General features: G+C 40.9%; 2 protein-coding genes across 2 annotated transcripts in view; one reads left to right on the forward strand and one right to left on the reverse strand.

The window, feature by feature from the left end:
• LOC104957585 (gamma-aminobutyric acid receptor subunit rho-2) overlaps positions 1 to 9,091 on the reverse strand; it is a gene marked incomplete at its 3' end in the record, with an annotated part of 14,036 nt that extends 4,945 nt beyond the window's left edge. Inside the window, exons 1-4 of the mRNA XM_010785228.1 lie at positions 8,873 to 9,091; positions 6,844 to 6,926; positions 5,030 to 5,170; positions 2,320 to 2,472 (exon numbers count right to left, since the gene is read on the reverse strand). Coding sequence (XP_010783530.1) covers positions 2,320 to 2,472; positions 5,030 to 5,170; positions 6,844 to 6,926; positions 8,873 to 9,087 — 592 coding nt within the window. The remainder of the gene's footprint in view (positions 1 to 2,319; positions 2,473 to 5,029; positions 5,171 to 6,843; positions 6,927 to 8,872) is intronic.
• A 1,243-nt stretch (positions 9,092 to 10,334) lies between these two features.
• Positions 10,335 to 11,828, forward strand: LOC104957586 (uncharacterized). The gene is made up of 6 exons (XM_010785229.1): positions 10,335 to 10,625; positions 10,715 to 10,786; positions 10,861 to 10,893; positions 11,132 to 11,233; positions 11,324 to 11,449; positions 11,742 to 11,828. The coding sequence occupies exons 1-6, from the start codon at positions 10,335 to 10,337 to the stop codon at positions 11,826 to 11,828; spliced, it is 711 nt and encodes a 236-aa protein (XP_010783531.1).
• Positions 11,829 to 12,358: the final 530 nt, after the last annotated feature.

Genomic DNA, 12,358 nt, shown 5'->3' on the forward strand with positions numbered 1-12,358 from the left:
TGACTATTCAGTGTACAAAGGACGGACCGGCGTCGCACCATAGTAATGGAGAGAGCAGACCCGCGATTCTTTCTCGGGAGTCGGTCTTGTCGTCGTCGGTTGTTCGACTGACAACGATAGACATTTGATACGGCGGCTTTGTATTAAAATCGGTTAGTCGCAGCAGTCTAGACTACGAGTTTCCCGCGGGACAGTCGCGGGACCGGATACACAGACACTCAACAAAACCTGAAACATAGGTTCCACTGCGATGCTCATCAACGCTCCTACCACGCAGACGTCCACTGAGGCCACGATCACCTGGCGGCCTCACATCTAATTGTAAATGTAGATACGATAACATCAACATTCCCGTTACGGACACTGTGGTACCTCGTATACACTCCCGACCTGGACATAAATGTCCTTTCCTCACTCGCCTCCCACCTCAACAGCCAAGAACAAGTCAAAAGTAGAAGGAGTGGGAGAGTTTGAACTCAACGCACACGACGATTTCTCTGCGTGATGGTAGCCTTTGGTTTGTTAACCACATCGACATAATTTTCAGTCTCACCTTTGTAAGCACTCATATTAGACTTAAAACCAGTCTTTAGCACTCCTTTACACCCTCTTTATACCGGGGCCCTCAACTCTTGCCCCTCCCGTTCTTTAGACCCTCAAGGCGCTTTTAGCCCTCCAACCGTTCATATTGTGTGCGTGTGGTGTGCGTGTGTGCGTGCGTGGTTACAAGCATCAATCAGAGGACAAATTTTACCCTTAATTTAGTAACTCAGAAGGTTTCGTGGTCACAAGACGTCAAACACACCCGGATGACATGACAACGTGCTCAAAACCTTCTTAAGTAGTCATTGTTGAACTTTTATGTGTAGTGGTCTTCAGTATTAAAATTCTCACCATTAAAGGAGTTTATAATGAAGGCCACCTCTTAGGGGTCCCGGCGGATCATTACCAAAACCAGGGATAACAGGTATCGGGGTGGTTTTTTATAAAGGTGGTCGGCGGTGACCATCTTAAGATTAGGTTAGGCTTTATGTGTGCAAGAAGACGGTGTTTATGAGTCACCATCGTGGTACACATAATTAGGATGACGACCTTATGCAGGGGATTTTACAGGATTCCAAACTCATAGTAGACTTATTATATGAAATTAAATAGGTTATAACCCTGTAATAAAACAGAGGTCGTGTCATGTGTGTTTCTTTACATGTAACTGCTGTTCATATATATCATTCTTATGTTACATTTTTGGGTTTAATTTGTTATATTAACTATGATCGTCGTTGATATATGTCTTAAGTGTATCTTTTTCATGTCATATAGGGACACTAATCATTTATCTATTTGTTATATTTGTTTTATAACTTATGTAAAACATGACGAAGTAAGAGTGATATCCGTTTATGTCATACACTGTTACATTAATTTTCAGTTGACTAGTCAAAGGTCACATCTCCTACAATCGTCGGCAATCGTAGAATCGTGACAATCGTCGACACACGGACGACAAGTGAGAATTTCCTCGTTACACCTTCTTAGAAAATGTAACAATGTCATTTACTGGTTTCTACTGTTGTGTGTGTTGTTGTAGCTTCCTATATTTAGTCACTACGTTTTGTGTCCATACCACTTGTTTCTCTCTTGATGAAGCTTCGTCCTTTTTTTGGACGCATTATATGGTAGGGCGACTGTTTACGACACGATATTACGAAGTTTAATTTAGACGATAAGAAATCATTATATAGAGTCTAGTTATCCTCTGGTCTCTACAATTCAATTTAGTTCCCGAAAAAATATAATATAATGTCAGTCCCCACCCTTGGGAAAAAGAAAGTTAAAATGGTTGTAGGAGGTCCGCGGCATGTTTTACTAACTTGAGTTTACATCGTAAAACAATTTTAAAAGACATTTTATTGTAGATTATACATTTTACTGATACCAACTATGTAATATTTACCTTGTTAATTATATATATATTTTTTTTAATTAATTATATTTTTAATGACAATCAAACATGTGGGAAGAGGTGGGGCGGCGCCCCTAGCGCCCCTATGGGCCGGCCGCCACTGGATTATACGTATATTACCAATAGAAAAGAGAAAAACAAACTGCATTGAAGTTATAGATCAGGTATACAAATATCACAACCTTCGTACAGCCAAATGTATGAGCCATGAGAGGACCTCAGTGGGGGGGGTTTGTTCCAAATGTGTGGAGCCATGTCACAGCCAGCTTTCATCATCCCACAGTCCCATCTGACCGGGGGCACCCAAATCTCTTCAAAAGACATTTGACACAAGTTTTTAAAAACACATTTCTTACCCAGGGAGACTCTGGCCGGCACAGCGCGGCGGTCGATCCAGAAGGACACCCATGAGAGCATCACCATGAGCGTGGCGGGGAAATATGTCTGCAGCAGGAAGAAGAAGATGTAGCGGCGCAGCGTGAAGTTGATGTACAGACGATTGTACCAGCCTGAAACACAACAAGTTCAAGATCAAGCAAAGATTCCAAAATGAACAAACTGGTACCACAAGACAGGGTCAATGTGCTTATTAAAACACAGAGTATCCTTTTCGTTACCTTGAGAATAATGTAATTACTATTGCTCCACACTACCTATTTTTAAATCTGCACAGCTCTTGACTTTGAATATAGTATGTGTCTTATTTTATTCTATTGTACTCTACTCAGTTTCTCACATTATTAGATTTTCTGTAAAAAATAAAGTTTTAAGTAGAGTCCAATTGGATTATGATTTGTCAGAGGTGTTTTTTTGTATTGCTTCTGTTTTGGGACGAGCACCACCTACTGATGGGGAATGGATGATTTTTGTTATGTTTTCTTTGCGTTTTTTTGCGTTTTTTTGCGTAATAGTACTTTTCTTGCCATGTATTCTTCCTTCTGTGTCTTTGTATGCACCATTTACATCAAGGCAAATTCATATGTGTAAACCTACTTGGTAATAAAACCGATTGTGATTCTCATGATATTAAATGAATGTAACGGCACCAAAACACACAGATTTCTGTGTGAATGGGTTCATGCACATGGAGAAATCATGGTCATACTTTGAAGATTGTATAATTTGAAAGTGGTGTGAAATGAATCCTTAATTCTTTGTCTTCACTGCTGCTGTCAATCATCTCGTCCCACCTCAGCAGGGGAGCTGCTCTGTGTTTGAAGATGATTCGAAACGCTGTAGGGACAGTTGCTATCCTTCCATTGGCTGTCCTCATTTCCATATAAAATACTATATTTTTAGTTATGATGTAATATTGGAAATTGGATCGTCTAATTTAAGTTTAAAACAACTTTCAAGACTTGATTACCATTACTTATTTAAATGACATTTTACTGATTTGTTTTCCTGTCTGTCATTGATATTCCTGCCTCTTTCATATTTATTTTGAATAATGTTATGTAAATCACTTTCTAACTTCAAAGTTCAGTGTTCCTCTCTCTTCTCTCTGTCTCTATTTGCATGGTTTAAATTATTTGAAATCCCTGGTAACATAATCTAAAATACAATGATTTCTGTTTAGTAACTGAACCGCTGTTAAATCAATGCACGACTTTGTATTAATTATGTCAACAGTAAAAAAAAAAAAGACTAAAGTGGAGTATTGTGGGATGGTTTTCAATGACTGCTTCTGTTGACACATATATCCCCCCAACACTTTGTCTCTATCAACGTCGCCTCGTTTCTTACTTTGCTCAAAGTATCATCACTATGGCTGCTAAAGGGCTTCTCTCTTGACTCATACTCAATGTTTCTATTTTCCCCAAATATTCTTGGTAAATATCCTCCTCAGATCTCAGATGTATCATTTGTCCTGAGTTTGGAGCTACAGTGTTGTGTCTCATCAGATTTTTTTGTATTATTTCTCTGTTTAGTTCATATCGTCAAGTCCGCGTCTGCTAACCCTTTTTTGTTGTCTGTCATTTCCTGTTTTACTTTGATAATCTCCTTTCTCATTTCAGGTAGTTCGACTCCTACCCATGTGTGTTCACTGACCTGATTACCTCCCCGCCCTTATTGTTTGCACCTGTAGAGCCCCTTGTGTGTGTATTTATTCTGTGTTTTCTCTGTGCCAAGTGCCAGATCGTTTCGACCCTTATGATACTTGTCAGCCAGTTGTTATCTGAGCTACTGTGAATTTAAGTTAGTTTTTTGTAAACTCATTTTTTGGAGTCCTTGCTTTACACGAGTGTTTGTATTGCCTTGCTTATCACCTTAAGTCAATTCATTTTTTGAATCATCTTTTGTCTGGAGTCGTGCATTTGGGTCCTATCATTTTCGTGTGTGCCCCAGTCGTAACATAGAGGGACGACCATGGTGTCAAAAATATCCGCAATATTTATGTTTGTTGACTGTAGACCTTTATTTGTTCACTTATTTTGTTATTTTTAAAAATACTGTTACTTATTGTTACCACCTTGATGTGTACTTTTTTTTAAAATTGTGTAATTTCTTTTTTTGATATTTTATGCATGCCTCTTAATTAATATTTTTCTCTTTTGCCTCTATACTTTTGTTGTAATGTACATTTCCCCTCTGTTGGAAGAATAAAGGTATTCTGATTCTGACATGGTTATTTGGGACACAGTAATTTGCATAATATCCTGATATTGCACGCAAGAACAACGTCTAACAAGAACCATTCACAAATGAAGACATAACTTCATGTCTGAGCTTTTTATGCATGTCTTTGTGTTTGTGTGCATGTAAGCTAAAAATAAGATATTTTCTTTCAGGAGACGGTGGAGACCAAAAACAGTTCCAAGAAAGTTGAGATTTACAAGCCAATTCAATTAAATATGCTTTATTGACATGTTTGCAACCAGAAAATATTCCAAAGTCATAATGAGATTATAAAAAAAGAGGTAAAACTATGAAAATCAAGAAAATAGAAAATAACGACTGTGTTTAAGAGAGACTGGAAATATGTATGTGTGTGTGTGTGTGTGTGTGTGTGTGTGTGTGTGTGTGTGTGTGTGGGTGTGTGTGTGTGTGTGTGTGTTTGTGTACCCGTGCTGCTGTAGAAGGCCAGGCGAGACGTGGTGTGGAACTTCTGGATGAGGAACTGAGACAGAGAGATCTTATCGTCGGTACTCAGAGACTCATCCCCGCTCTTCCAGTACAGCATCAGGTCTTCATCTGTGTAGGCGTCTGGACACCACAGCAACCAATCAGATTCACTCTAAGACGCAATAACGCATCTCCAACAAGGCTTCTAATAAATGGCTCATGACAAATTGTTGTCCATTTTTATGAAACAGCCTTTCAGAAGTAAACTATTTTTCAGTTCCAACTGCTATGTCATTTATGAGCTCATTCCCTTCTATTAATTTAAACATATCAATATATTTAAACATCAGACTTTATAACCATTTTGATATCTGAATGTCCTTTTTTTTGTGTTGGGACACTATTATGCTCATTTTCATTTGTGGGAGAGAAACTCCCACACATGAGGGAATATAGGGATGTTATCCTTGTTTGCAGACCATTTACATGCACAAAAACCTATATAACACTTTACAGGGAAGCAGCAGGACAGGGCTTCTTTAAGTAGTTAACTTGCAGGTACATAGGAACAGCTCTCCATTGTAATCTGTAGGTGGTCCGTCTGTTGTTAGAGTCAAGACACGCATTGACTAGTCTAGAGGAAAATATGTTTTTGACCAGTCTAAGAATCAGTTAAATATGCCCAGAATAGCTGATGGCATACAATGTGTCGGCAGACTTGTATTCACTTGTTTTGTTTGTTTTCATTGGCCATGCATTTTAATAAACCTGCAGCATGGTATGCCATCTGTTCAAGTTTAGAGAAGCTTGTGTTTTCCAGATTACATTGATTTACAATTAATGACTTACTTCACCCATTTATATAGTGGCAGACTGCCTTTAACTGTATTTCTGCTTAATAAATAAAAGCAGTTAACACATGTTGTGGGAGCATGACAGTCCACTGTTGGTAATATAGGAATGTATATGTGTGTGTGTCTGTGTGTTTGGGTATTGTTTAGGTATATGTGCCTTGGCTAGTTCCCTGTCCTAATTTTGTGTTTTTTTTTCTGCTTTACAGTCTGTCCTTATTTCAAATATCTGTACTGACAGTTTGCGTTAATCTCTATACATATTCAAAGGGTCCTACCTCTACATGAAGTTAAAAAATAACAGATTATTTATTCTTTGTTTCTACGGATATAACAAGATCAATTAAACAGAATGTTAAAGCATGAGTTAACATGATTCCTGTCATGATCCTATACTTTATCTTTTGCAATGCAGAAAAAAACTTTTTAGAACTTTAAATATTTTGAAGCAAAAGCAGAAAATCTTCACATTTAACAATTTGGAACTGTGAAATCTTTTTTTTATAAAAAAGTAAATTGTTGCCACTTCATTTTCTCTTAACCCACCTACTGTATGGTATTACTATACTTAAATATAATGTTGGATGGTTAAATCTATAGCAAATATACATATTTTAAACGTATTTTAAAAGTGTTGTGTGTACAAATAATAATTGATAAAGTAACTAGTAAATAAATAATAAATAAACTACATGTATTGGAGTGAAAAGTACGAAATTTGCTCCAAAATGTAGAGTAGAAGTATAAAGTAGTAAAAAATGAAAATACTCAGATAAAGTACAAGTGCTTCACATTAAGTACAGTACTTGAGCAAATGTACTTAGTTACTTTCCACCACGGTCTAGTGATGTGGCAGTGATTTGGTCCCCCCCTGAATGGAAGTAAAACCATGTGACCTCTTGTTTTGGTCGGGTCCCTCACAGGAAGAAGCCTTTATGATTTGAGAAGCAGAGAGGTACTCACAGCTCTCCAGCTCCAGGGAGCAGGTCTGAGAGTCCAGAGGGAAGCGGCTGAAGTCCATGTTACAGGCTGCTGTCACTGTCACTCTGTCCAGATGAGACACAGAGACACACAGAGACACACAGAGACACACAGTCAACAGGGTGTTATGTCATGATGTCACTGAGTCTCTCAATCTAATCAAACAGTGACTGGAAAATACCTCCATTATTATCTTTTGTGAGTCTTTCTATTGTTTTCTGTGACCTGGGTAAAAAAATCTACTTTATGTTATCTTTTAATCTTTGGCACTGAATGACACATTAATCTGGACAGGGCAGAAACCACAGGTCACACGATGTTCTTCTCTCAACACGTAGGAAGAGTCTGTGATCGGGTTCCCACTCCCGCCTGAACCCACCTCATGTTATAAACTCAGGATCCATTTTTACTTTTTGTATTTTAAAAAAGCTCAATTATTTAACTGTTTCTATTGTTAATATTTGAAGTATTTCTTTGTGTTCATCATCACTCCTCCAGGGGAGTCCATCTTTATTTGTTTATGAGCTTGGACTCTTTTTCTGCAGGGACATTTTATTTCCTCTTAACCTCTGTATTTCAGATCAGTTTTAAAATTGTTCATTATAACAAATTCCCTAATTGTTGACCTTTAGCTCTGTCTGCTGTTTTGTGTCGGCACAGCTTCACATTATAAATCATTATAAACTTTTCAAAGTCACACCACGCACACCTGTGACACACATCTAGCTTAACCGAATCAGAATATCAAGTAGGTTTATACACGCAAGGAATTTGAATTGATGCCTATGGTGCATACATAAATACAGTAAGAGAATTAAAGTAACAAAAATAGAACTATTATAAAAAGCATTTTAAAATCTATTATAAAATTAACAAATATAGAGAAATATTTACATAGACTTCAGACACTTATTGACGTATTTTATGCCTCACAACAAAATATGAAATCTTCTTAAGCTATTGTCACAGACCTTATTTCAGGCATCAAACCAAAAACACATTTAAAGAACGGGAAGTGGTAAATGCTAACTAATTTCTGGGTTTTCGGACTCATTCCTGCACTGCCCTATTTTGTTAAGGGTTTTGCTGTTAGCAGTCTTGTTGATATATTAGAAAAACTGGAGAGAAATTATTTTTTTTGTGCTATAACTGTATGTAACTGTTGCTAATAGAAGACTTTACATTAAGTATGACATGCAAACATAACATTTTTGTCGCTCTGAATGAGACTTCATGTGAGCCTTTGCTACCTACAAACACACATACATAAAACATCACAAACCAGAATTATTGTATTGAATGTCCAATAGTGAAACAAGCAATGTCTTGGCGAGTCCTTCAATTACCAGGGTCTGTTGGAGGATGGAAATTCTTTCTGAAATTACCACTTTACAGACACAAGGTCCCTGTCTGTCTCAGTCTGAAGGAAAGTCACTTTGTGTCAACATTGTTTCCAAATGAAACTATTCCAATGAAGTGTTTTATTCCAGAATGTTATTCCTAAGAGAGACCCTGAAGTAGCATTGACATGAAGAATCTCTAATAAGCAGAGATTAGGAAATTCCTTTAGGCTTAGCGGAGCGACCCACTTTATATTAAACAGAAGGAGATAATAAGGCCGCAAAATGAAGACAAAATGAAGACAAAATGAAGGACTTTTACCACAAAGATAGTCCTGTCATGTTTTTCTGACTCATATGTGGTCTAAATCATGGGTGTTATCTGTTCTTTGTTTCAAGATCAAATAGTGGTTTTGCATGTTATGCCTACCCTACTTAATGAAAATCAAGCCAACAATACAGCACAGCGAGCTTACTGCAAACTATGCTTTTAGTTTTAAGCCAATAAAGGACAACACTTTATGTTTTCTTGGGTATTATTAATACTTGGAATTTAACAGCCAAGAGCAACCATTTAATCATATAATTTCCAATGAGGGAGGTATTCCTATATTATTAATAGCTTCTCTGGGTTCCTGTGACCAACATTCAGACGGTGAAATGCTACACACCTCAAGCTGTAGAGGACATGTCCGTCAGGAAAGACCCGCAGCATGATGTTCTCCGTGGTGGTGTCGTGGATGAAGGACCTCTTGGAGTGGACGAAGAAGACATCAGGGACCCAGATCTTCTTCACCAGACGGCCATCGAACGTCATGCTCTTATTGGTGCTGCTGGTGAACGACAGGCGCTCGTCCTTCCAGTAATGCCTGAGGTACAGGGTCATCGTGAAGTCCTGGTGGGGTTTAAGGAAAGAGGGATTAAACGTGACATCTTTATCTGTGAACCTGGTATTATTTTTGTCAAAAACAATGACTTAAAGACTCATTATGTCTGTTTTATTTTTGAAGTTTCTCAATCTTTGTCATATCTGTTTTTACTTCCTGTCTTTGTTTATTTTCCGATTTTAATTATCTGTCCTCTTCCATAGAGCTGTGTAGGGATGAAATATTTTGGAGGAATTTTAAGCAGTGCAAAGGCTCAGGTGACAAAAAGCTATGGAATTTTTCGATTTTGGGAATTTTGGAGGAAAAGATATCTGGCAAACACTTATACTTGCAGGCTTTGATAATAAGTATAATCTCCATATATTAACACCACTTTTTGGATGTTTGAAGCATTAATGCAAAGGCAAACGTGTAAGAGCTAACGTTAGGCTAGAAACAAACTACATAAACATCACATTAAGCAATGCTAAGCTAAAGGTGGCTAATGTCAACCTCCATTTTTAAGACACATAGAAGCTTAGACATTCACCAGTGGGGTATTACTGATGTATTTTATGTCGTAAATCAAAACTTCAATATCTTAATATTGTGTAAAACATGTATAAAAAAAACAAGACAAGGGAACCAGGGAACCAGACGAATCAAAATCAGAATACCTTTATTAGTTCCAGAGGGGACATTTGCATTGTTACAGCAGGAAAGAGCCACAGACAGCTTAATGTTACATATGTTAAAAAAAAAGAAAATACTTTTCAAAATATAAATCCTGTTACAGTTCTTAGGATTTAGCAGCCAGGTATATGTTACACAGTTATTAATGGCATATGTATATAATAATTTATATATTGCACATATAGCACATATTGCACATAGTTGATTGGTATTTAGCAGAAAGGGGTGATAGTCTGTGTTGTGGTATGTGTAGGAGGGTCTACTAGGGGCAGTGCTGGTTGTAAAGTCTGACCGCTGCAGGAAGGAAGGACCTGCGGTATCTCTCCGTGTGGCAGGTGGGGTGCAGCAGCCAGTGAGGACAGGGTGTCCTGGAGGGGGTGGGACATATTGTCCAGCAGGGAGGACAGCTTGGCTGCCATTCTCCTGTCTCCCACCACCTCCACAGTGTCCAAAGGACTTCCCAGGACAGAGCTGGTCTTCCTTACCAGTCTGTTCAGTCTCTTCCTGTTCAGTCTCTTCCCGTCAGCAACCGAGATGCTGCTTCCCCGGCAGGCCGCACCATAGAAAATGGCTGATGCCACAACAGAGTCAAAGAAGGTCTGAAGGAGTGCCCCCTGCACCCCGAAAGACCAGCCCTCAGCAGAAAGACTCTGCTCTGTCCCTTCTTGTACAGAGCAGCATAATTATCAGTCCAGTCCAGTTTATTGTTCAGATGAACACCCAGGTATTTGTAAGATTTCAGAATCTCAATGTCTGCTCCCTGGATGTTCACTGGTGTCGGGGGGGAGTGTTGGCGCCGTCTGAAATCTACCACCAGCTCCTTGGTCTTCGCTGCGTTCAGCTGAAGGTGGTTCCTCTGGAGCTGGTTCCTCTGGAGCTGGTTCCTCGGATGTGGTTCCTCTGGAGGAGGTTCTTCTGGAGGGGGTTCCTCTGAAGGTGGTTCTTCTAGAGGAGGTTCCTCTGGAGGGGGTTCCTCTGGAGGTGGTTCTTCTGGAGGGGGTTCCTCTGGAGGTGGTTCCTCTGGAGGTGGTTCCTCAGATGTGGTTCCTCTGGAGGAGGTTCTTCTGGAGGGGGTTCCTCTGAAGGTGGTTCTTCTGGAGGAGGTTCCTCTGGAGGGGGTTCCTCTGGAGCTGGTTCCTCGGATGTGGTTCCTCTGGAGGAGGTTCTTCTGGAGGAAGTTCCTCTGGAGGGGGTTCCTCTGAAGGTGGTTCCTCTGGAGGTGGTTCTTCTGGAGGGGGTTCCTCTGGAGGTGGTTCCTCTGGAGGTGGTTCCTCTGGATGTGTTTCCTCTGGAGGAGGTTCCTCTGGAGGTGGTTCTTCTGGAGGTGTTTCCTCTGGAGGTGGTTCCTCAGATGTGGTTCCTCTGGAGGAGGTTCCTCTGGAGGTGGTTCCTCTGGAGGAGGTTCCTCTGGAGGAGGTTCCTCTGGAGGTGGTTCCTCTGGAGGTGGTTCCTCTGGAGGAGGTTCCTCTGGAGGTGGTTCCTCTGGATGTGTTTCCTCTGGAGGAGGTTCCTCTGGAGGTGGTTCTTCTGGAGGTGTTTCCTCTGGAGGTGGTTCCTCTGGAGCTGGTTCCCCTGGAGGTGGTTCCTCTGGCACCAGAGGGTGAAGTCCTGCGTCAGCTCCCTGTACTCCCTGTCGTCCTCGTTGGAGATGAGGCCAACGATGGCGGAGTCGTTAGAGAACTTCTGCAGGTGACAGGTTGCAGTGTTGTGGGTGAAGTCTGCAGTGTAGAGGGTGAAGAGAAACGGTGCCCGCACCGTCCCCTGGGGGGCCCCCGTACTGCTGATGATGGTGTCTGATTGACACTCCCTGGTCCTCACGTACTGAGGGCGGTTGGTGAGGTAGTCCAGGATCCAGGAGGTGAGGTGATGATCCACCCCCGAGAGCTGCAGCTTGTCCCCCAGGAGCGGGGGCTGGATGGTGTCGGAGGCACTGGAGAAATCAAAGAACATGTTCCTCACAGTGCCCCCCCGCCTTCTCCAGGTGGGAGAGGGACCTCTGCAGCAGGTAGATGACGGCGTCATCCACCCCGATGGCAGGCTGGTAGGCGAACTGCAGCGGGTCCATTGATGGTCTCACAAGGGGCCGGAGGTGTCCAAGGACCAGCCTCTCCAAGGATGTTGATGATGATGATGATGATGATGATGATGATGATGATGGTGAGGATGATGATGATGATGATGATGATGATGATGATGATGATGATGATGATGAAGAAGATTCAGCTGCTGGTTGGGTGTGATTCAGCCCTGCAGGGAACACATGCTTCAGCTTCAGCTGCCTCTCTGAAACGCAAGACAAACTCTTTAAGTGGTATTTATAGACACGCACACGCACACACACGCACGCACGCACACACACACACACACACACACACACACACACACACACACACACACACACACACGCACGCACGCACGCACGCACGCACGCACGCACGCACGCACGCACGCACGCACGCACACACACACACACACACACACACACACACACACACACACACACACACACACACACACACACACACACACACACACACACACACACACACACACACACACACACACACACACACACACACTCGCAACAAACGTTAGCAT

This window comes from Notothenia coriiceps, unplaced genomic scaffold (genome assembly GCF_000735185.1).
Source record: "Notothenia coriiceps isolate Sejong01 unplaced genomic scaffold, NC01 NC01_scaffold00027432, whole genome shotgun sequence".
In the NCBI taxonomy this organism is placed as follows: Eukaryota; Metazoa; Chordata; class Actinopteri; order Perciformes; family Nototheniidae; genus Notothenia; species Notothenia coriiceps.

Coding starts and splice junctions, on each gene's coding strand:
- LOC104957586 (XM_010785229.1), top strand. CDS start 10,335: ATGCCACAACAGAGTCAAAGAAGGTCTGAAGGAGTGCCCCCTGCACCC. Junction 11,234..11,323: donor TGGAGGAGGTTCCTCTGGAG/GTGGTTCCTCTG, acceptor GTTCCTCTGGAG/CTGGTTCCCCTGGAGGTGGT. Junction 11,450..11,741: donor TCGTTAGAGAACTTCTGCAG/GTGACAGGTTGC, acceptor CGCCTTCTCCAG/GTGGGAGAGGGACCTCTGCA.